The sequence below is a fragment of the Phyllobates terribilis genome, unplaced genomic scaffold (genome assembly GCF_046119375.1).
Source record: "Phyllobates terribilis strain yellow unplaced genomic scaffold, ASM4611937v1 Scaffold_4__5_contigs__length_816908805, whole genome shotgun sequence".
Classification (NCBI taxonomy): domain Eukaryota; kingdom Metazoa; phylum Chordata; class Amphibia; order Anura; family Dendrobatidae; genus Phyllobates; species Phyllobates terribilis.
Genome location: NW_027362764.1, coordinates 42,958,364 through 42,984,445, shown reverse-complemented (window position 1 = coordinate 42,984,445; position 26,082 = coordinate 42,958,364). Strand labels below are relative to the sequence as shown.

At 43.6% G+C, this 26,082-nt stretch overlaps 1 protein-coding gene across 1 annotated transcript in view; it reads right to left on the bottom strand.

Moving 5' to 3' along the window:
* Positions 1-25,332, bottom strand: part of VWDE (von Willebrand factor D and EGF domains) — a 231,100-nt gene extending 205,768 nt beyond the window's left edge. The window contains exon 1 of the mRNA XM_073677285.1: positions 25,105-25,332. Coding sequence (XP_073533386.1) covers positions 25,105-25,183 — 79 coding nt within the window. The 5' untranslated portion in view covers positions 25,184-25,332. The remainder of the gene's footprint in view (positions 1-25,104) is intronic.
* Positions 25,333-26,082: the final 750 nt, after the last annotated feature.

Below are 26,082 nucleotides of genomic sequence, written 5' to 3'. Positions count from 1 at the left end.
CAACTGACACCAGACTAAGCACCATATCACCTGCAACTGACACCAGACTAAGAACCATATAACCTACAACTGACACCAGACTAAGCACCATATCATCTGTAACTGACACCAGAATAAGCATCATATAATCTTCAACTGACGCCAGACTAAGCACCATATCACCTGCATCTGACACTAGACTAAGCACCATATCTCCTGCAACTGACACCAGACTAAACACCATATCACCTGCAACTGACACCAGACTAAGCACCACATCACCTGCAACTGACACCAGACTAAGCACCATATCACCTGCAACTGACACCAGACTAAGAACGATATAACCTACAACTGACACCAGACTAAGCACCATATCATCTGTAACTGACACCAGAATAAGCATCATATAGTCTTCAACTGACGCCAGACTAAGCACCATATCACCTGCATCTGACACTAGACTAAGCACCATATCTCCTGCAACTGACACCAGACTAAACACCATATCACCTGCAACTGACACCAGACTAAGCACCACATCACCTGCAACTGACACCAGACTAAGCACCATATCACCTGCAACTGACACCAGACTAAGCACCATATCACCTGCAACTGACACCAGACTAAGAACCATATCACCTGCAACTGACACCAGACTAAGCACCATATCACCTGCAACTGACACCAGACTAAGAACCATATAACCTACAACTGACACCAGACTAAGCACCATATCATCTGTAACTGACACCAGAATAAGCATCATATAATCTTCAACTGACGCCAGACTAAGCACCATATCACCTGCATCTGACACTAGACTAAGCACCATATCTCCTGCAACTGACACCAGACTAAACACCATATCACCTGCAACTGACACCAGACTAAGCACCACATCACCTGCAACTGACACCAGACTAAGCACCATATCACCTGCAACTGACACCAGACTAAGAACCATATAACCTACAACTGACACCAGACTAAGCACCATATCATCTGTAACTGACACCAGAATAAGCATCATATAATCTTCAACTGACGCCAGACTAAGCACCATATCACCTGCATCTGACACTAGACTAAGCACCATATCTCCTGCAACTGACACCAGACTAAACACCATATCACCTGCAACTGACACCAGACTAAGCACCACATCACCTGCAACTGACACCAGACTAAGCACCATATCACCTGCAACTGACACCAGACTAAGCACCATATCATCTGTAACTGACACCAGAATAAGCATCATATAATCTTCAACTGACGCCAGACTAAGCACCATGTCATCTGCAACTGACTCTAGACAAGGAACCACAATAATGGAGGCAGACACCAGACAAAAAAACATCATCCACAAACATCTGGACTAAAAAATTTCTGCCCACAAGGGCGAACAGAGCCATAAAAACACAAAGTAGAAAATAGACTTCAAAATAGGTGCTAACTAACAAATGCGTTTTTGGTTTCTGAGTCTTATCTTGAAATGTAATTTATCTGGTTTAGGTCATTTCGTTAAATTAACATTATATCTACACTTGAGGTGGATCAATGTGACATAACTTTTGCTCTGGACCTTCGTTCTGTTTTTAGGGTCACCGTTATTCCTGGTCTCGTATTCGGCTTGTCATCGTCGTACCCTTTTCGGTTCCCCCGGCCACAGCTTGTACGTAACAGCTGCTTCAGCTTCATTTTCCAGTTGCATCAAAGTTCCCGGCAGTAAACCAAGATTTATTTACCAGTCCCTAATCCTCCTCATTGTGGGATCTGTTTAGTTGAAGACTCTGCTGTAAATGGTGACTGGCAACAAGACGCCACAGACGGATAAATCCCCTATTAATGTGACCGTATTTGTGTACAAACTCCGTAACTAATGGGTAATTCCAGCTGCTGTGTCAGCTAATGTCCAGGAATGGACCGAGATACTAAAATGCAAAGTACTGAAGTATAATGAGCAACAGGAAAAGCTTCTGACAAATTCAAAGGGTTCTCCACTCTGATCTACATTTCCAGTGGATTCGAACTGTGCTAATCGCTAGTAACAATTCCAGCAATGCCATTCCCTATACCAGATGATCCTGCTTTATAGAATAAAAAAAAACAATTAAGATAGAGGACCCCTTTATAGACGTCAGTCTGTATAAATGTGAACTTTTTCTGATGTAAATGCTGCTGTTCTCCTGGATCTGACCATGTTTTGTTCTCGTTCCTGCTCTTCTGAGATAAGGTCACCTCTTCCTCAGATGCAAATCCAGTCTAATTAACTTGACCCTCAACTCTTCTCTGAGGACATCTTCTTGATCACCACACCCCCTTGGATAATTAAATTTCTAAACAGGGAAAAGGGGGCTAAATTTCAGAACCTCAGAGATGCAAGAAGAAAAAAAAAGCCGGATTCAGTAGAACAGCAAGTGATAGGTCCTCTTTAAAGGGGATGCACCAGCAGTTTTCACTTAACCTATTAATGGTGAGATATTGGAACCACTGTGATCTATGCCCTAGTGGTATAATAGATCTACTGTGACTTATTCTCTGCTGGCATTGTGGATCCACTGTGACCTAATCTCTGGTGGTATTGCGGATGCACTGTGATCTAATCCCCAATAGTATGTTGGATCCACTGTCATGTATTTTCTGGTGTTATAGTGGATCTACTGTGACTAGTGATGAGCGAGTATGTTCGGTTAACCCTTTCGGCGAGTATACTCGGGCGAGCATCGAGTAGTTACAGCTGCTCAGTGATATGTTTGAATCGCTCCCGTGTGCATGATTTGCGACTGTTTGACAGCTTTAATACATGTGAGGAGTGGCTGTTTCTTACACATTCATTACATGTATTAAAGCTGTCAAACAGTCGCAAATCATGCACACGGGAGCGATTCAAACATATCACTGAGCAGCTGTAACTACTCGATGCTCGCCCGAGTATACTCGCCGAAAGGGTTAATAAAACATACTCGCTCATCACTAACTGTGACCTATTCCTTGGTGGTATAGTGGATTCACTCTGACCCATTCCTTGGTGGTATAGTGGATTCACTCTGACCCATTCCTTGGTGATATAGTGGATTCACTCTGACCTATTCCTTGGTGATATAGTGGATTCACTCTGACCCATTCCTTTGTGGCATAGTAGATCCACTGTGAGCACTTCCTTTGTGGCATAGTAGACCCCCTGTGACCTATTCCCTCGTGGCACAATGGATCCCCTATGCCCTGTTCACTGGTGTATATAGATAGGCTTAAACTGTTTTCTATATTTCACTTTTCAGCTTTGCTGTATACACTTGCATAGAAGGAACAGAGCTATTTCATTTTCATTAAAGGTCAGATGAGTTAATAACCGTTCTATTGTACAGATTGAAGTCTATATAAGGCCGGACAGTAGCATTGTCCACACCGATGAGGCTTTGTTTTGCAGCTCTAATGTCCCTGCTGGTCTTTGGGGAAGGGGCCATTCTTGATCACTTCTGATGACTGTGATAATATGTGACATTTCTCTGATTACTGACTCCTATTCTTTTTTGCTGTTCATAAAGACTGTTGTATCTAAGACATATCAGACAATCATTTTGACTGCATCCCCTTTAAGCTGTCTGTACATTGGGGCTTTACCATCTCCTATGAAAGAATCTGCTCACTGAGTCAAACGTTTCGCTATTCATCTGAATGGACTGAATCCACTGAACATAAACTACAAGGGTTGGAAACAACTAAACCCAGGACGGACAACACATAACTGTGCAGGGCGCTGCGACTAACATAGGAACAACATACAGAAGGGCAACATACAGGTCACACACTCTGGAAATGGGTTAAAGGGTTTGTCTGGTCAGAATATATTTATGATCAATATGAGACCGGCTGCCAACCGACTGTATAACAGCTGATTAGTGGGTGGTGCCAGATGTTGGACCCCCACCGATCTGATATTTAAGATTGGTCATCAATATATTCTGATGGGACTAGTGTTGAGCGAGCATGCTCGACACTGCTCGGTACTCGCCCAAGCATCTCACTACTCGGGATGTTCGGCGAGCACCGAGCATTTTCGGGTTGCTCGGGAGCTCGGGTCTCCGCCCTGCATGTTTGGTGCTCTTTACAGAGCCCATGAACATGCAGGGATTGCCAGCCAGTCCCTGTAATGCCGCAACCATGTTGGTTGTGGGCATTACGGTGATTGGCTGGCCGCACAGCGCCACCTCGAGTATTTAAAACCGGGCGCCGCCATCTTGGACACAGTCGCTCCGGATCAGACAGTGTAGGGTCAGTGCTGCTGAGCTAGGGAGAGATTTATACTGCGAAATAGGTAGTGTAGGGTCTGTAAAGGCTGCCAAATCAAACAAACAGTCCTTCTCAGGACTAATATCCATCCCAGATATCAGGCAGGCAGGCTGTATAGGAGACGCAGTGGTTATACCAGCAAACGCTGCATTACAGTCCTGTGTGCTGCTGCTGATCAAATTGCTAGACTTAGTCCTGGGTCTCAGGAGCCAGGAAAAATCCTTTTTTTTTCATCTAAATCCTCTTCTTTTTTTTTCCCTCAGTCAAAAAATTGAGTGTGTCTGTGAGTGTTCAGACACAAATATATCTGTTTAAAAGAGTCTGGTTTCGGCCAGATAACTAGAACTGTGGTTTTGCAGTTCCACGGTTCAAATCTCTGTATTATCCACTTTTTTGCCTTTTTTACATAAAAGAAGCAGCTTGAGTGTCTCGCTGACTGTTCAGACACAAATATATCTGTTTAAAAAAGTCTGGTATACGCCAGTAAATTAGAACTGTGGTTTTCCTCTTCCACGGTTCAAATCTGGGTGTAATCCATCCTTTTGCCTTTTTTCCATAAAAAAAAACAGTTTGAGTGTCTCGCTGACTGTTCAGACTCAAATATATCTGTTTAAAAGATTCTGGTGTAGGCCAGAGAAATAGAACTGTGGTTTTCCTCTTCCACGGTTCAAATCTCCTTTTTATTACCCTTTTGCCATTGATAGTGCGAGTGTAAGCTATTTTACTTACTTTACAATGGGCAAGGGATGTGGAAGTGGACGTTTTGGTGATGGTGCGTGCAGAGGACGGGGCCGTGGCCAAGGTGAAAATGTGCCACAACCAACAGCCACATCTTCTCGCTCCCAATTCATGACTGAATTACTATGGAAGCACACAACAACACCACTATTGCGAACTGATCAGTGTGAATAGGTTATTAATTGGATAGCAGATAATACTTCCAGTCACCTGGGCACCACCACCTCCGGTCTGTCTTCCACACGGTCAAGTCTTAGTAGCCGTGAATCTTGACCGCATACTCCTCCTCATTATGATGCTCCTTCCTCCCACCATGCCGAGTGTCATCAGACAGCAACTGATCCCACAGTTGGACATTCTGAAGAGCTGTTCACTGGTCCATTTCCATATTTGGTCCCCTCGCCTGCTCCACTTGAAGTGCTGGAAGAGGAGATCCCATGTAGCGATGGCCAAATATTTGAACAGCCACGGCCACAGGAAGGTGACGCTGACAATTTGTCACAAGAGGTGGACGATGACGAGACACAATTGCCACGAAGTGAGGAGGATGACCATGGTGCGGAAGTGGAAAAGGAGGAGTTGTTGGATGATCTAGTAACTGACCCAATGTGGCAGGAGGACACGTAGAGCGAGGCCAGCACCACACAGGGGGAGGGAGGCAGAGTACCCCAACAGGCAGGAAGAAGCAGTGTGGTGGCCGCAGACAGAAGGCGGGCAACCGTTCCCCGTAACACCAACACGAGGGACGTTGCCAGTACAACCGGTAGGTCTTCCAGAGTCTGGAATTTTTTTAAAGACTCTGCTGATAACCCCATAAAGGTCATTTGTACCATCTGCCAGGCCAGCATCAGCAGGGGTGACAAAACTACCAGCCTGACCACCACCAGCATGATCAGGCAAATGTCAGCAAAACACCCGACTTTGTGGGGCGAACCCCAGGGTCCACGACCAGTGTCAGCGGGTGTCACCACTGCTTCTTCCACTGTTGTGCATGTAAGAGAACCCCCTGTTGTGCGTGCAAGGCAATCCCCTGTCTATACTGCATGCAAAGATGCCCCCTCCTCTCAGTCTTCACTTGTTATGGCAGCTTCTCAAGAAACAGCATCAACGTCCACGTCCCACGGCAGCGTTCAATTGTCCATATCCCAGACCTTTGAACAAAAGCGCAAATTTGCAGCCAACGCCCCACAGGCCACAGTCCTAAATTCGCACATTTCACGACTACTTGCGTTGGAATTGCTGCCTTCTAGGCTGGTGGAGACGGAATCCTTCCGCAACCTTATGGCGGTGGCCGTCCCTCGGTACTCGGTCCCCAGCCGATATTATTTTGTCCGGTGTGCCATCCCCGCACTACACAAGCACGTGTCCCAAAACATCTGCCGTGCCCTCAACAACGCAGTTACTGGGAGAGTCCACCTGACAACGGACACGTGGACAAGTGCTTGTGGCCAGAGATTGTACATCTTCCTGACGGCACACTGGGTAAACATAGTGGAAGCCGGGACCCAGTCGGACCTTGGGACGGAACACATCCTCCCCACACCGAGGATTTCGGGCCCTATGTCAGTCAGAGTTGCCCCCACAGAGTACAGCTCCTGCGCATCATCGTCCTCCTCCTCATGTTCAACCTCCATCTCAGATATCACCACATCAGTTACAAGCTGGAAGCGCTGCTGTACTGCCTCCGCCAAGCGACAACAGGCTGTGCTGAAACTCATAAGCTTAGGTGAGAAACCTGACACTGCTTGTGAATTGTGGACAGCTGTGAAAGAGCAGGCAGATCTGTGGCTGAGACCGCTGAACCTACATCCAGGCATGGCCGTGTGTGACAATGGCCGTAACCTGGTGGCGGCTCTGAGGCGAGGCGAGATCACACACGTACCATGCCTGGCTCATGTGCTTAACCTCGTGGTTCAGCGGTTTCTTAAATCGTACCCCGAGTTGCCAGATCTGCTCGTGAAAGTATGCCTGTCAGCTCATTTTCGCAAGTCGGCTACAGCTTCCGCCGCCCTTGCTGTGTTGCAGCAGCGTTTGCAGCTTCCGGCACACCGACTGGTGTGTGATGTCCCCACACGTTGGAACTCTACCCTCCACATGTTGCAAAGAATTTGTGAGCAGAAGAGAGCAGTTGTGGAGTACCAGCTGCAACAAGGCCGTCGATATTCAGGTCAGACTCCACACATAAGACCTCAGGAGTGGACCTGGATGTCTGACATATGTACCATCCTGACAAACTTTGAGGAGTCCACCAAGAGGGTGAGTGGCGATGACGCCATCATTAGCGTCAGCATCCCACTTGTCTGTCTTTTGCAACGCTCTCTGCAGAGAATTAAAGAGGAGGCATTGCAGCCAGAGTATGATGAGATGGATCAAGAAGCCGTAGCGGGCGATTACACACAGCCCAGCCTCATCTCATCCCAACGTGCATTGGGGGACAATGAGGGAGAGGAGGAGGAGGAGGAGGAACAGGAGCTGGTATCATGCGCTGTAGACGGTAGTACCTGTACAACTGTCATACCGTTGGTTCAGCGTGGGTGGCCTGAGGACAGGGGGGAGGAGGAGGAGAGCATGGTCAGTCGTCATCTTGGTGAGGACACGGAAGTCTTGCCCGTTACCAGTCTGGCACGCATGGCTGACTTTATGTTACGCTGCCTTAACCGTGACCCTCGTGTTGTCAAAATGTTGGGTGAAAGTCATTACTGGTTGGTGACACTTTTAGACCCCCGCTACAAGGAGAACTTTCACTCTCTTATTCCTGAGGTGGAGAGGTCTACAAAAATGGGGCAGTACCAGAAGGCCCTTGCTGCAGAACTGTTAAAAAAATTCCCACCTGAACACACTAGCGGCAGAGGTCACAGTTCGTTGCCCAACCAAGGCGTACAGGCGAGAGAGACGCAACTCCAATCCAGCAGAGGCAGGGGATCACTGTCAACGTTCTGGGACAGTTTTCTGAGACCCGCCCAGCTTACAGGCCCTGAGGCGCGGGGTACTCTCACAAGGTGTGGAAAGTTTCAAAAGATGGTGAGGAAGTACCTTGCCGACCGTACCAGCGTCCTCCGTGATTCCTCTGTGCCTTTTAATTATTGGGTATCCAAGCTGGACACTTGGAATGAACTCGCTCTGTACGCCTTGGAGGTCCTGGCCTGCCCTGCCGCTAACGTGTTATCGGAGCGTGTTTTTAGTGCCGCTGGGGGAATTATAACTGATAAGCGCACTCGCCTGTCAACTGACAATGCTGACAAGCTGACCCTTATCAAAATGAACAAGCGCTGGATTGGGCCAGACTTCTCATCACCACCAAATGACAGCAGCGTAACATAAAGTCAAATCCACTGTGTTATTTCGGGAGGTGTATTCCCATGCACCGCTTCACACCCACACATGGGTATATGCTTCCTCATTTAGGCTGTTTTTTGCTCTTCTCCTTATCCTCAGCCTCCACCACCACTATACCACCAGGGTGACGGTGGTCCGTGTTGCCAGCATTGCAAGCTCCTCCATCCTAATTTTTGGCAGCTTTTGCTTGGAAGGCATAGGCAAAGACTATGGGAGGCCCACTCCCCAATAATGGGAATAATGTTTGTAATATGCTGTACTGCATGGCTCTTGTAAGGGGCATTGCAAGTTCCTCAGTCCTAATTTTTGGCAGCTTTTGCTTGGAAGGCATAGGCAAAGACTATGGGAGACCCACTCCCCAATAATGGGAATAATGTTTTTAATATGCTGTACTGCATGGCTCTTGTAAGGGGCATTGCAAGTTCCTTCATCCTAATTTTTGGCAGCTTTTGCTTGCAAGGCATAAGCAAATACTATGGGAGACCCACTCCCCAATAATGGGACTTATGTTTGTAATATGCTGTACTGTATGGCTCTTGTAAGGGGCATTGCAAGTTCCTCCGTCCTAATTTTTGGCAGCTTTTTTTTTTTTTGGCGACCTCCACCACTCTTCCAAGGGGCATTAAAACCGTCTTGTTAAGCTACTGTGACCTCCACATCTCTTCCAAGGGGCATTAAAACCGTCTTGTTAAACCACTCTGAACTCCACAGCTCTTCCAAGGGGCATTGAAATGTTGTTTTTAATTACCTCTAACCTCCACGACTCTTCCAACGGGCATTGCATTTCCTCCTAATTTTAGTCAGCTTTTGATTTTCAATGCATAGGCGAACACTAAGGGAGACCCACTCCTCAATAATGGGTAGAAGGTTTTAGTATGCTGTAATCCATGTCTGTTTCAAGGGGCATTGCAGTTCCTCATAATTTTTGGAAAGCCTTCCATTCACTGCTTAGGCCAACAGTGCACAGGAGACCCAGTTGCTATAAATGGAAAAAAAGTTTAGTTAAGGCCCTCTGACCTCTATGTCACTTCCAAAGGGCATTGGAGTGCCTCGAAATTTTTGGTAGGCATTGCACTCACTGTATGCCCTATAACTGTGTAGCCGAACCGCTCCTTTTGGTACAGAAACATATCCTACAAGACATGTGTGGTTGACTGGCCTGATATTGATGTGAATGGCCCTGTTCCTCCTGCTCTTTCTCCTTTGCCACCACCTCATCCATCATTTATCACCTGAAGCTTTGTTTTAACGGGAGTCATAGAACTGGGATAGTAGCAGGAAAACATCCAGCAATCCTCGGAGGAGGTAGGATATGCGCCAAAACGCTGACCACCTCAGGCCTAGCCGCTACTACATACATGCGCTTGCATTCCAAGGAACAGAAAGCTAAGGAGATGGATGGCCTCATGATCATGAATAATTTACTCGTTGTGTAGGAGGCCGACCACTGCTGCTGTCTACCTTCTGATCTTTGTGTTGAAGCCTGATTGACCCAGAACCCGCAATCCTCTATGTCTGGAGGACGTGTTGCATCCCAGTGTCCAACTGTGTCCCGGCTTCCACAATATTAACCCAGTGTGAAGGCATCAGTGAGATGGACCATCTCTGGCCACATTCACTTGTCCACGTGTTTGTGGTTAGGCTGTTCTTCCCACTAAATGCACTGGGGAGGGCACAGGTAATGTTTTGGTATGCGCGCTTGTGTATAAGGTGCACTGGGACAAACAGGGGCGGCTGGGGACCGTTTATGGACACCCGGCCGCCCCCAGGCGGCTGGGGATCGTGTGTGGGCACCCGGCCGCGGGGCGGCTGGTGACCGAGTATGGACACCCGGCCGCCCCCTGGCGGCTGGGGACCGAGTGTGGATACCCGACCGCCGGGCGGCTGGGGACTGACTATGGATACCAGGCCGCTGACGCAGCCATGACGTGGTGGCCAGATTCCGCCTCCACATGCCTAAAAGGCCCAATTTCAAGTGCAAGCAAGCAGTATGGTATTGCAGCCTGGGGGTGGGTGGGTGTCAGGCTGCATACTTGCGCTTGCATTGCAAGGAATGGGGCAGGTACAATTGAACACTGCCCTGGGACAAGGACTTGCATGGGGATAGTTGCAAGTCTGCAACTTCTGATGCGGCAAGGATCACTTCCGATGGGCACACTTATAGGCAGTGACCTGGGTGTCAGAGATGCTTCCAGGGGTCTTCCCCATGCTGTTTCTATGTCTTTTCAGCACTGTATGCATGTGTCACACAGCACATGGCCAGATAAGGTTGTAAAATGTTAAAATGACATTTCCCGGTGAATGCATTTGTCACGGTTGAAAGCAATACAAAAGTGCAAAAACGCATAAAAAATGCTACTTGTGAACATAGCCCAAGGTGTGGAGGAGTATTTTTGTTTTTGGTAATTTATTTTACCTTATACACAAGTCTTTACCCTGGAAAGGATGTTCCTTAACATATTTCACAGGAAAGCAGTTTCAGTTTCGTTTTTGAATGTTTTATTGTGAGCCCGTAAAAGTGGCTTAATACCTCTGACCACGTTGTTGACAGCAGTGACCTGGGGGTCAGAAATGCTTCCTGGGGCGATCCCCATGCTGCCCCAATGTCTTTTGAGCACTGTCACTATCGTTTTGGGCACTTTTTAGGCTTTCTACAGACTGCCGGGGGTGGAGCCCCAAAAATGCTCGAGTCTCCCATAGACTAACATTGGGCTCGTTGCTCGGGTCGAGCACCCGAGTATCATGGTGAGCTCGGGGCCCGAGCTTTGAGCACCCGAGCATTTTAGTGCTCGCTCAACACTAGATGGGACAACTCCTTTAAATGGTAACTACCCCAGTTCTAACTTTTGGGCAGTAATAGAAGACTCCCGGCAGATCCTTCATCCGGTCTGATGCTTAGTAGAGGGAACGAGGCGGCCGAGCACCGTAACAAATAATGACCCCGTGTTATAATCTGCAGCTCCACATTCGGGTCCAGCACTGGGCTGATCGCTGTGCGTCACTTCTGCCTGGAGTGATCCTTTATATTACACAGCTGATCATTCGTTTGTTCCTTGACTCCTTTGGAGATTTCTATTCAAATTCACAGGCAAAAACAATATTTCCTTCCCAAAGTCCAAGTGAATGTGCAGCTTCCATCCCCACAGCCTGATGTGGTGGCATAATACTGACAGACTAGATTTATAAAGTACGATTGTCTGGTGTCACAGTATATCCACCGTGACGTGTTCCCTGGTAATATAGTGGATCCTCTGTGATCTATACCCTGGTAATATGGAGGCTCCTATGTGATCTATACCCTGGTGATATAGTGGGTCCTATGTGATCTATACCCTGGTGATATAGTGGGTCCTATGTGATCTATACCCTGGTGATATAATGGATCCTCTGTGATCTATACCCTGGTGATATAGTGGGTCCTCTGTGATCTATATCCTGGTAATATAGTGGCTCCTATGTGATCTATACCCTGGTGATATAGTGGCTCCTATGTGATCTATACCCTGGTGATATAGTGGATCCTCTGTGATCTATACCCTGGTAATATAGTGCATCCTCCATTATCTATACCCTGGTGATATAGTGGCTCCTATGTGATCTATACCCTGGTGATAAAGTGGATCCTCTGTGATCTATACCCTGGTAATATAGTGGCTCCTATGTGATCTATACCCTGGTTATATAGTGGCTCCTAGGTGATCTATACCCTGGTGATATAGTGGATCCTATGTGATCTCTACCCTGGTGATATAGTGGCTCCTCTGTGATCTATACCCTGGTGATATAGTGGCTCCTATGTGATCTATACCCTGGTTATAAAGTGAGTCCTATGTGATCTATACCCTGGTAATATAATTGATCCTCTGTGATCTATACCTTGGTAATATAGTGGCTCCTAAGTGATCTATACCCTGGTGATATAATGGATCCTCTGTGATCTATACCCTGGTGATATAGTGGATCCTCTGTGATCTATACCCTGGTGATAAAGTGAGTCCTATGTGATCTATACCCTGGTGATATAGTGGATCCTCTGTGATCTATACCCTGGTGACATAGTGGCTCCTATGTGATCTATGCCATGGTGATATAGTGGATCCTCTGTGATCTATACCCTGCTAATATAGTGGCTCCTCTGTGATCTATACCCTGGTGATATAGTGGATTCTCTGTGATCTATACCCTGCTAATATAGGGGCTCCTATGTGATCTATACCCTGGTGATATAGTGGATCCTCTGTGATCTATACCCTGGTAATATAGGGGCTCCTATGTGATCTATACCCTGGTGATATAGTGGATCCTCTGTGATCTATATCCTGGTAATATAGTGGCTCCTATGTGATCTATACCCTGGTGATATAGTGGCTCCTATGTGATCTATACCCTGGTGATATAGTGGATCCTCTGTGATCTATACCCTGGTAATATAGTGCATCCTCCATGATCTATACCCTGGTGATATAGTGGCTCCTATGTGATCTATACCCTGGTTATAAAGTGAGTCCTATGTGATCTATACCCTGGTAATATAATTGATCCTCTGTGATCTATACCTTGGTAATATAGTGGCTCCTAAGTGATCTATACCCTGGTGATATAGTGGCTCCTATGTGATCTATACCCTGGTGATATAGTGGATCCTCTGTGATCTATACCCTGGTGATACAGTGGATCCTCTGTGATCTATACCCTGGTAATATAGTGGCTCCTATGTGATCTATACCCAGGTGATATAGTGGATCCTCTGTGATCTATACCCTGGTAATATAGTGGATCCTCTATGATCTATACCCTGGTTATATAGTGGCTCCTATGTGATCTATACCCTGGTAATATAGTGGCTCCTATGTGATTTATACCGTGGTGATATAGTGGATCCTCAGTGATCTATACCCTGTTGATATAGTGGCTCCTATGTGATCTATACCCTGGTGATATAGTGGCTCCTATGTGATCTATACCCTGGTGATATAGTGGATCCTCAGTGATCTATACCCTGGTAATATAGTGGATCCTCTATGATCTATACCCTGGTAATATAGTGGCTTCTATGTGATCTATACCCTGGTGATAAAGTGGATCCTCTGTGATCTATACCCTGGTAATATAGTGGCTCCTATGTGATCTATACCCTGGTTATATAGTGGCTCCTAGGTGATCTATACCCTGGTGATATAGTGGATCCTATGTGATCTCTACCCTGGTGATATAGTGGCTCCTCTGTGATCTATACTCTGGTGATATAGTGGATCCTATGTGATCTATACCCTGGTAATATAGTGAATTCTCTGTGATCTATACCCTGGTGATATAGTGTATCCTCTGTGATCTATACCCTGGTAATATAGTGGCTATTATGTGATCTATACCCTGGTGATATAATGGATCCTCTGTGATCTATACCCTGGTGATATAGTGGATCCTCTGTGATCTATACACTGGTGATAAAGTGAGTCCTATGTGATCTATACCCTGGTGATATAGTGGATCCTCTGTGATCTATACCCTGGTGACATAGTGGCTCCTATGTGATCTATGCCATGGTGATATAGTGCATCCTCCATGATCTATACCCTGGTGATATAGTGGATCCTCTGTGATCTATACCCTGGTGATAAAGTGAGTCCTATGTGATCTATACCCTGGTGATATAGTGGATCCTCTGTGATCTATACCCTGGTGACATAGTGGCTCCTATGTGATCTATACCCTGGTGATATAGTGGATTCTCTGTGATCTATACCCTGGTAATATAGGGGCTCCTATGTGATCTATACCCTGGTGATATAGTGGATCCTCTGTGATCTATACCCTGGTAATATAGGGGCTCCTATGTGATCTATACCCTGGTTATATAGTGGATCCTCTGTGATCTATACCCTGGTAATATAGTGGCTCCTATGTGATCTATACCCTGGTAAAATAGTGGCTCATATGTGATCTATACCCTGGTGATATAGTGGCTCCTATGTGATCTATACCCTGGTGATATAGTGGATCCTCTGTGATCTATACCCTGGTGATATAGTGGATCCTCTGTGACATATTCCTTGGTTGTACAGTGGATACACTGGGACCTATTCCCTGATGTTCTCATGGATCAACTATTATGTATTCCATTGTGACATAGTGGATCAACTCTGAACTATTCCCTGGTGATATGGTGGATTTACTGTGACCTACTTTCTAGTGGTATAGTGGATTCACTGTGAACTACTCCATAGTGGTAGAATAGATCCATTGTGACCTATTTCCTAGTGGTATAGTTGATCCACTGTGACCTATTCCCTAGTGGTATAGTAGATCCACTGTGACCTATTCCCTAGTGGTATAGTAGATTCACTGTGACCTATTCCCTAGTGATATAGTAGATCCACTGTGACCTATTCCTTAGTGGTATCGTAGATCCACTGTGACCTATTCCCTAGTGATATAGTAGATCCACTGTGACCTATTCCCTAGTGGTATAGTAGATCCACTGTGACCTATTCCCTAGTGGTATAGTAGATCCACTGTGACCTATTCCCTGGTGATATAGTGGATCCTCTGTGATCTATACCCTGGTGATATAGTGGCTCCTATGTGATCTATACCCCGGTGATATAGTGGATCCTCTGTGATCTATACCCTGGTAATATAGGGGCTCCTATGTGATCTATACCCTGGTTATATAGTGGATCCTCTGTGATCTATACCCTGGTAATATAGTGGCTCCTATATGATCTATACCCTGGTAATATAGTTGCTTCTATGTGATCTATACCCTGGTGATATAGTGGATCCTCTGTGACATATTCCTTGGTTGTACAGTGGATCCACTGGGACCTATTCCCTGATGTTCTCATGGATCAACTATTATGTATTCCATTGTGGCATAGTGGATCAACTCTGAACTATTCCCTGGTGATATGGTGGATTTACTGTGACCTACTTTCTAGTGGTATAGTGGATTCACTGTGAACTACTCCATAGTGGTAGAGTAGATCCATTGTGACCTATTTCCTAGTGATATAGTTGATCCACTGTGACCTATTCCCTAGTGGTATAGTAGATCCACTGTGACCTATTCCCTAGTGGTATAGTAGATCCACTGTGACCTATTCCCTAGTGGTATAGTAGATCCACTGTGACCTATTCCTTAGTGGTATAGTAGATCCACTGTGACCTATTCCCTAGTGATATAGTAGATCCACTGTGACCTATTCTCTAGTGGTATAGTAGATCCACTGTGACCTATTCCCTAGTGGTATAGTAGATCCACTGTGACCTATTCCCTGGTAATATAGTGGATCCTCTGTGATCTATACCCTGGTGATATAGTGGCTCCTATGTGATCTTCACCTTGGTGATATAGTGGATCCTCTGTGATCTATACCCTGGTAATATAGTGGCTCCAATGTGATCTATACCTTGGTTATATAGTGGCTCCTATGTGATCTATTCCCTGGTGATATAGTGGATCCTCTGTGATCTATACCCTGGTAATATAGTGGATCCTCTGTGATCTATACCCTGGTAATATAGTGGCTCCTAAGTGATCTATACCCTGGTAATATAGTGGCTCTTTGGTATTATTATCTTCATTTAATTTGCTTACAAGGAAAAAACACAAAAGAGAATGAAGCAAAAATCAAATCATTGATCATTTCACACAAAACTATTGGCACCCTCAGCCTAATATTTGGTTGCACAACCTTTAGCCAAAATAACTGTGAACAACCGCTTCCGGTAACCATCAATGAGTTTCTTACAATGCTCTGCTGGAATTGTAGACCATTCTTCTTGGGCAAACTGCTCCAGGTCCCTGATATTTGAAGGGTGCCTTCTCCAAACTGCCATTTTGAGATCTCTCCACAGGTGTTCTATGGGATTCAGGTCTGGACTCATTGCTGGCCACCTTAGAAGTCTCCAGTGCTTTCTATAAAACCATTTTATAGTGCTTTTGGAAGTGTGTTTTGGGTCATTGTCCTGCTGGAAGACCCATGACCTCTGATGGAGACCCAGCTTTCTCACACTGGGCCCTACATTATGCTGCAAAATTTGTTGGTAGTCTTCAGACTTCATAATGCCATGCACACGGTCAAGCAGTCCAATGCCAGAGGCAGCAAAGCAACCCCAAAACATCAGGGAACCTCCGCCATGTTTGACTGTAGGGACCGTGTTCTTTTCTTTGAATGCCTCTTTCTTTTCCTGAACACTCTATGTTGATGCTTTTTCCCAAAAAGCTCTACTTTTGTCTCATCTGACCAGAGAACATTTTTCCAAAACGTTTTAGGCTTTCTCAGGTAAGTTTTGGCAAACTCCAGCCTGGCTTTTTTATGTCTCGGGGTAAGAAGTGGGGTCTTCCTGGGTATCCTACCATACAGTCCCTTTTCATTCAGATGCCGACGGATAGTACGGGTTGACACTGTTGCACCCTCGGACTGCAGGGCAGCTTGAACTTGTTTGGATGTTAGTCGAGGTTCTTTATCCACCATTCGCACAATCTTGCGTTGAAATCTCTCATCAATTTTTCTTTTCTGTCCACATCTAGGGAGGTTAGCCACAGTGCCATGGGCTTTAAACTTCTTGATGACACTGCGCACGGAAGACACAGGAACATTCAGGTCTTTGGAGATGGACTTGTAGCCTTGAGATTGCTCATGCTTCCTCACAATTTGGTTACTCAAGTCCTCAGACAGTTCTTTGGTCTTCTTTCTTTTCTCCATGCTCAATGTGGTACACACAAGGACATAAGACAGAGGTTGAGTCAACTTTAATCCATGTTAACTGGCTGCAAGTGTGATTTAGTTATTGCCAACACCTGTTAGGTGCCACAGGTAAGTTACAGGTGCTGTTAATTACACGAATTAGAGAAGCATCACATGATTTTTCAAAGGGTGCCAATACTTTTGTCCACCCCCTTTTTTAGGTTTGGTGTGGAATTATATCCAATTTGGCTTTAGGACAAATCTTTTTGCGTTTTTTTTCATTGATGACAAATTAAATGAAGATAATAATACCAAAGAATTTGTGATTGCAATCATTTTCAGGAAGAAACTGAGTATTATCAGAAAGAATTGCAGGGGTGCCAATACTTTTGGCCAGCACTGTATACCCTGGTGATATAGTGGATCCTCTGTGATCTATATCCTGGTAACATAGTGGCTCCTATGTGATCTATACCCTGGTGATATAGTGGATCCTCTGTGATCTATACCCTGGTGACATAGTGGCTCCTATGTGATCTATACCCTGGTGATATAGTGGATCCTCTGTGATCTATACCCTGCTAATATAGTGGCTCCTATGTGATCTATACCCTGGTAATATAGTGGATTCTCTGTGATCTATACCCTGGTAATATAGTGGCTCCTATGTGATCTATACCCTGGTGATATAGTGGATCCTCTGTGATCTATACCTTGGTAATATAGTGGCTCATATGTGATCTATACCCTGGTGATATAGTGGATCCTCTGTGATCTATACCCTGGTAATATAGTGGCTCCTATGTGATCTATACCCTGGTGATATAGTGGATCCTCTGTGACATATTCCTTGGTTGTACAGTGGATCCACTGGGACCTATTCCCTGATGTCCTCATGGATCAAATATTATGTATTCCATTGTGGCATAGTGGATCAACTGTGAACTATTCCCTGGTGATATGGTGGATTTACTGTGACCTACTTTCTAGTGGTGTAGTGGATTCACTGTGAACTACTCCATAGTGGTAGAGTAGATTCATTGTGACCTATTTCCTAGTGGTATAGTTGATCCACTGTGACCTATTCCCTAGTGGTATAGTAGATCCACTGTGACTTATTCCCTAGTGGTATAGTAGATCCACTGTGACTTATTCCCTAGTGGTATAGTAGATCCACTGTGACCTATTCCCTAGTGGTATAGTAGATCCACTGTAACCCATTCCCTAGTGGTATAGTAGCTCCACTGTGACCTATTCCCTAGTGGTATAGTAGATCCACTGTGACCTATTCCTTAGTGATATAGTAGATCCACTGTGACCTATTCCCTAGTGATATAGTAGATCCACTGTGACCTATTCCCTAGTGGTATAGTAGATCCACTGTGACCTATTCGCTAGTGGTATAGCAGATTCACCTAAGCTATTTCCTAGTGGTATAGTAGATCCACTGTGTCCTATTCCCTAGTGGTATAGTAGATCTTCTGTCACCTTTTCCCTAGTGGTATAGTAGATCCACTATGACCTATTCCCTAGTGGTATAGTAGATCCACCTAAGCTATTTCCTAGTGGTATAGTAGATCCACTGTAACCTATTTGCTGGTGGCACAGACTCTAGAAGCTGTATACGATCTTGACGTTTACCCATGAAAATGAAGAAAACAGCAGAATGAAACAATGAGCCCCAGACAGACGAGACAAACGTGGATTTATTTGGCCAGAGAAGAAATACTTGACAAAAAAAAGACATTTTAAGAGCCTGAGACCAGCACTATAAAGCATGGTGGTGGACGTGCTGTACTTTGCTGCATCTGACCATCATAGAATCCAATCTGACTTCTTCACCGGAGGATTGAGGATCATATGAGACCATCTGTCAGAAGATTGACATTCAGCCCAAAGTGAGCCTTACAACACGACTGTAACTCCTAACACAGCAGTCGGGCCCTGTGCACACTGCGCCACAAGGAAAAGCTACAAGTGTAATGTGGAATATATTTACAAAGCTTCATTCTCCTATTTGCTGTCAGCCGAGAGAGCATCCTTTTGGCCTCCGTCGGTACACTCTTCTGTGCTGTATGGGGAAGTGCAGCATTTTTCTTCTAGACTAATATTAATATGTCCATTAATGGGGTGTCCTTACTTTTTGACTTATTTAAATTGATTCATTCCTCTTTATGTACAACTACACAAAGTGTTAGATTTACAGTCTGGTAATTGCTGCTACATCTGTAGGGTGAGCCAGGTTAATGGGAACCTCTCTGACACCTCCGCCTTAGGCGATGGCCTCTCTTTGAGCCTGACGAAGGGCAGCACTTCACCCCTTCAGTCTCTGGTTTCTACAACTGTCCATGACCTCCCTATGGCCTGGTAGGAAAAAGATCAATTATTGCAAAGCAATCAGCTAGGGGGCAAGATGGGGGTCAGAAGGTGAATAAAGGGGAGTCTGAATCTTTGTTGTTGGCTGACATCTGATAAAAAACAGAGAAAAACTTCTCATTCTTAACTACCCTTCGAAGCTTTATCTGATTTCTCCTTATGTTCGTCTGAATTAACTATAGATATTTCACTTTTCTTTCACTTAAGCTAAAGCAGTATTAGCCATTAAAATTCATCAATTACTTATTTATAATTAAAATACAAAGTTTTACATGTAATACCACTCCAGGCCACAAGGAGTGCTGTTGTTAAAAGGAAACTAGCTTGTCTAAGTCTTCCAATTTTTTTTTTTTCATAAGTGCATACACACAAAAAAAATATTTTGCATGATGTGAAGGATTTTTTTTCCATTCGGAAAGTTGTTCATCATGGGAGATATTTGTATTTTCTTACATGTATTTTCCTCGGACAACTATAAACTTAGCACTATGATTCTACAATTTCCCACTAATGAACAAAAAGGCTTGGAACAACTAATAAAGAAGATTTGGGTTGGAAATGTGAAAAGATTTTCATCCACTAAAAGTAAATAATGAAGATTCTTACTCACTGACAGCAAGCAGAGATCTCGAAAACCACGTGGAATAGACACAGAAAGTAGCGGAATATTAAGAGAATTTCATGACTTTTCATTATGCAAATAATTGTGCCAGATAATAAGTACATTAATGCAAATGTTACATTAAAGGGGTACTCCTTCACTAAGAGGTTGGTACTCCCAATCTTAAAATCTGTGGCTGTGGATGTAGTCAGGAGTTGGATAAATCTGTGTTACATATTGTTTTTGGCCTTATAGAGGTTACAAAACAGTAGAAAAAACATGGGTGTGTTTTTTTTTTCTTTTCCAGAAAATGTGCCTCTTTTCCCCTAGGTTGTGTCTATGTTATTCAGATTTTATATATATTCCCTCTGACTACTAACTTAAAGACAAAGTATAAAAAAAAACTTTTAAAACTTTCATTATGAGTCGTATTCTGTGATGAAACAATCCTGATCTGGGAGTCGTGGCTATATTGTATAGCTGTATTTTTTTTAATTTCTAATTATTTTATGTGCAATACCTTTTGTGTCCTGTAGTGGCCACTGCAGGGAAAATGTATAGCCAGGCATGATCAGATGAGCGATCAGATGATCAGCAACGGATTTTGCAGCAATTTTGTAGCAAAATCTGCACAAGTTACATGTTTATTATGGGGATTTTGCTGCAGATTTTACCCTTTGAATTTTAAAAGTTGAAATTCACATTGATAATATGTAGCAAAATCCACAGTGCAGGTAGTTTCCTTGCAGATTCTCCAGTTTTTTCATGTGGATAACAGGAAAAAAAATGATATGATAAAATGAGTTCTACAATATCCAAACTGTTATAGGCTATAGATTTTTCATCCACAAAATCTGCAGTTTGTTTAATTTTTTTTTGGGGGGGTGGGGGAGAGGGTATGACCTCCCAAATCTGGGCATCTTAATTTACACCAGAAAGCCATGTCTGGATTGGACTTTCTGGCACATGCTCCTCTTTCACCGTCTAGCTTGCTATTAACCCCTTCCTGTAGTCAGAGGACATTGCGTCGCCATATATTTAGTGGGCTCAAGAGTTGGCCCAGCATCTATCTGCAGCAGCAGTGGTCTGAACTAGCTCCGATTGCTGCTGTTTAACCATTTAGATGCTACTGTTAATTTTTGATCAGGAGACCGATGCCCATGGGTTGCCTTGGCAGCCAGAGAACTGCTGAAGGCCACCATGGCAACCTTCTGCGTTTTCTCAATGTGCTGTAATGCAGTAGTATTGCAGTATGTAGAAGGATCCATGAAGTGATCGCAGGTTCAAGTCCCCCTATAAGGGACTAAAAATATAAAGTAAAGATTAAAAATATATAATTTTTTAAAATCTAAAAAAAAATATATAAAACTTTAAATCAACCCAAAGAAATAAAAATAAATAAATGAGCATTATAGCATCCGTAAAAGACCCATCTATAATAATCTAAAATAAATTGGCCTATACCGCATGGGTTTTTTTTGCTTTCCCCTGGATCAACGCTGCGGAATAGCTACAGTGCACAAGAAATAGGCTGAACTGGATGGACGCTTGTCTTTTTTCGGCCTTATAAACTATGTAACTATGTAAATGCACAGCAAAGAGAACAAAAATCAAAATGTCAGAATTGCAATTTTTCGGTTGTTGCACCTCTCTAAAAAAAATGCAATAAAAAGCTATCAAAACTTTGCATGTGCAAATAATAGGGTATCAACAGAAAGGTGGACACAATGACCTCAGAAGAGTACGGGAAAGTGCGTCCATACATTAGGGAGCTCGGACGCTTACTGGGTGACTTGTCCTTCTTGGTTGTTCTATGAAGGTTGTCGTTTTTGGATGATAGTTACAGCATGAAATCACTGATCGCTGTGATCGGTGTCTGGTCTGGATCTCCTCTGATGCCGATTATTCTCATTATTACAGCGGAGGAGGGAGCAGCTGATTGGAGGAGGGTTTATTCACCAGACCAGGTGCTTCTCTCCAGGGACGCTAAAGTTTACAGCACTTGTCACAACAGTCCCAGAACTTCAAAGCAGCAGATAAATAGTCTGATAAGAGGCCATGTGTGCTGCAGGCATGAAGTGTAGATAGCCATGTAATGATACAATAAATATACCCTCAGACATTCTCATACTGCAGCCTTGCCTGGTGCATTCCTTTAAAAAGGATTTTCCCATAAATACGTATTTTTTTTTACTTGGTGTAAATTCCGCTGTTCTCCTGAATCCGGTGATGTTTTTCTTTTGTTCCTGCGCCTCTCCGTTCCTGAGATACGGCTCCTTCTTCCCTTTATTTAAATCTAGCCTTCTTAGCGAAATGGGCGTGGTCTTGTACTCTCCTCTGAGAGTCTTTCTGAGGACCATCCCCACTTGGTTAAAAAAAGACAAAATTAACATACAAGGAAGAGGGGGGTCATAGCTCAGGATTGGAGAGGCGCAGGAACAAAAGAAAAACATCCTCGGAATCAGGAGAACAGCGGCGTTTACACCAGGTTTAAAAAATTTCTATATTTATGGTAAGTGATAGATCCTGTTACCATAGTAGGCACTTTAACGGGTGCCTAGTTACTTTTGCAACCAGCCTTTTTTTTCAATTGCTTAAATGGATACATTTGCACTGGGAAAAAACATGCAACTGACAAGTAGAGATTGTGAAAACTGCTATCAATTGAAATAGAAAGTTTCTTAGAGAAATACAAAACTTTTCTTTATGCAAATAATCGTGGCAGATAATAAGTACATACACGAAAATGTTACCTAACAGGGGTAGCGCCTTCACTAAAAGGACACTACTCTCAATTGGGGATGAGTGGACCCATGGAAGTTCGGGTTCCAGCAAACTTTAGTCCAAAGTTCGGTAGCTGCGCCACTCTTGGTCTCTTGTTTTTTTTTCCATTTTTATATAACAGCTCTACTAAGTATAGTGAGAAAAATAAACTTCTGTAGTCCATTTCTGTGATGAAATATCTCCTTTATTCTGGCGGATGAATGACCTGGTTGCCTATATTTATTTGTAATGTTTTCCTTTTGTAATACCACATTTCACCTGTTGAGGTCACTGCAGGGAAAATGGATAGCCAGACAAACATTCCAAGAACCAGACCCTCAGCGATCAGATGATTGTCAGGGCGGCTGACAAAAATCAGCCGCAGATTTTGCTGTGAACCCTTAGCAAAATCTGTCAGGGATCTATGGTAAAATTTGCATAAGTTACATGTCGATTTCTGCAGCAATTTTCGTCCCTATGCATTTCAAAGGATGAAATATTCAGTAAAAAAATCTGCTTTGCAGTCCTATAGGTAATGGAGGGGGTAAAATTGTGTCTTGAGGAGATCAATCATCTAGGGAAGTCTCTCATTCAAGGTCTCATCTATTCACTGACAGCAAGCAGAGTTATTGAAATTGTCGATAGATTGAAACGCAAAGTATGTGATAAAGTTGTAAACCTTTTTACATAACATTGGGCGCCCCCTACAGACTTCAACCATGAAGTTTAAGTTTTGACGTTTCCTTGCTACTATGTTGCCATTATTTGTGTCAGGTTTATAAAAGTGTCGCCCAGCGTTCAATAACTGTGTATCCAACATTTCTGTCTAGTGCTGATTTTTCGTTTTTTTTAACAAAGTTACCATGATGCCCACCAGTAAGAAGACGGAGACCATACCCTACTGGTCATTGAAGTATTGCAATCGGTTTGTTTCCAGCTCGCTTACCGATGGTATTGTTACTTTGTGGAATTGTTATCTATGTAATTTCTTTAATGTGTACATAGCTTAATTGATAAAGAATTAAAACCGCAACGTTCAATCAAAAAACTTTCCACCAAGTCACAATCCTATAGGAGTAAACTCAACTCTTTTATACACAGATACTGATTTATGCGGGAATCATGTAATACCTTTTTTTCGCCAGCGGTGGCACTGCAGGAAAATTGAACATATTTTTGCCTACAGATCATAGACGATCGCTGGAGATTTTAGCAAAAAGGATAAACTCTTCTAAATAAAGGGATTAAAGGAAAGTAGGTAAATTCAGGTGTTTTATCGTAAAATGTATCAAACTGGAGGGAACATAGAGTTTTTAGTGTAGTTCTTGATACAAATTATTTATGTTATATATTGTACAAATAGTTACATCCATAGAAAGACAATGAATGGATGTACAGTATAGTCACGTGACAGAGGGTCGTTACCTGTAACTCAGTCTCACAGTATACAGTTACTTATATGTAAGTTGGCTGCACTTTTCAGTTGTGCCTTCACTCAACATAAGCCTAACCCAAGCTGGGCTTAGACTGGGGCAACACAGGGATTTTGGCAGCAGCACAAGTTACGCAACCAAAAATTGATCTATGCCATTGCCAAATCGCGGCATAATGCAAAAAAGTTGCAAAAAAACCAACTGAAGTTGTTCTACCCCGGGTTCAGAACGCTGTGACCACATTCACCTGCAATATGCTGCGATGTAGCAGCGGCACACGGTAATCTTTGCCTGGGCGACCTGTGTCGTGGCCAAAGTTGCCACGAGATCCCCGGCCAGTTCTGCAATGTAAAAGTTAGTTTCATATATTTGTAACATAGGCAATTAGCCATCCGGAAATCAGGTCTAATTACTCTGAGTAGATGGAATTTTTTGAAAAAATTTTTGGAGTGCATAAAAAAAGTCACAAAAAATGCCTAAAAACGGTTTCTATCCATTTCAATGTCAACTAATTTTCCTGTTATGTCTGGTGGAAAAAAACATAAATGCATGGATCCTGATAGAGAACGCTCCAAATTAGGCAGTATCCAATTAGAAGGCGGCAAAAAGAAAAGGTGAAAGAAAAAAAACAACTCTTCCAAAACTCATCAAAAACAGTTTAGGAAATTAAAAACTGCTCCAAAAACTCCCCAAAGAAAAAGCGTTTTCTGAAGGACTTTCTGCTTAAAAAAAAAAAAAGTTTAATATGTTTTTTGGATCCAGAAAGTTGCCGATCTGAACTCTTCCAGAGGAAGAAAAGTATGTAAATCGCAAGTAATAAGTATAGAAAAAAAGGAACTAATAATATAATAAACATTGATAAATAACTAAATAAATCTAGTCTTACCTTGCTGACAGTCTCCAGTCTGCAGAACAGTCAGTATAATCCAGAGTGCAGAATAAATTAGTGCAGAGATGACCCCCATATTAAATGATGGGAACAAAGAATAAATCCCTGAACACAATGTAACCAGCGTGGAGAGCAATCACAGGGCTGGGAGCTCCATCAGTTTCCATGTGAGGATCCTCACTCCTGTGACTGTAGAGAGTTCAGGACTGTGACAGTGTCCACCTCTGTAATAGTATCCTGGGCTGGATCCTCCTCCACCATCCATCCATCCACAGCCAGAGGAGGAGGAGGAGGTGGAGGGTCTGCAGGACACCAGAGATGGATTTCCTACAGTTGTGCTTTACTCATTCCAGATTCGCACTGTAGGAAATTGTCAGATCATATTTATTGTTTGTTTTTCAAGTTACACTAAAGTCTATAGTAAAAAAAATATATATATATGCAACATAAAAAGAGTTTTAGTTTGTGGCATTTAGAAGGTCGGTGTTTTTTTTCAATTTCTCAGTAGGAATTTTTTTCTGGTGCTTTTTCATTATAGGTTTCCATACAGGACTTGGAAAAAGAAAACAAGCCATATATACCATATACTGCACTCCCATAGTCCTCCACCATCATAAAAGAAAAAAAAAAACTCTATATGAGCGACATGATATTTACAGGGGGGCACTTCGGGTATTTGTGCTGTAGGAAAGTCCTGGTCCTGTTCTCCCCATAGTCTCCTCCATACAGTATACTGTACTCCTCATAGTCCTCCCTACAGTATAATGCTCTCCCCATACTACAGTATAATGCACTCCCCATAGTCCTCCCTACAGTATAATGCTCTCCCCATAGTCCTACATACAGTATAATGTACTCCCCATAGTCCTCCCTACAGTATAATGCTCTCCCCATAGTCCTCCATACAGTATAATGCACTCCCCATAGTCCTCCATACAGTATAATGCACTCCCCATAGTCCTCCATACAGTGTTC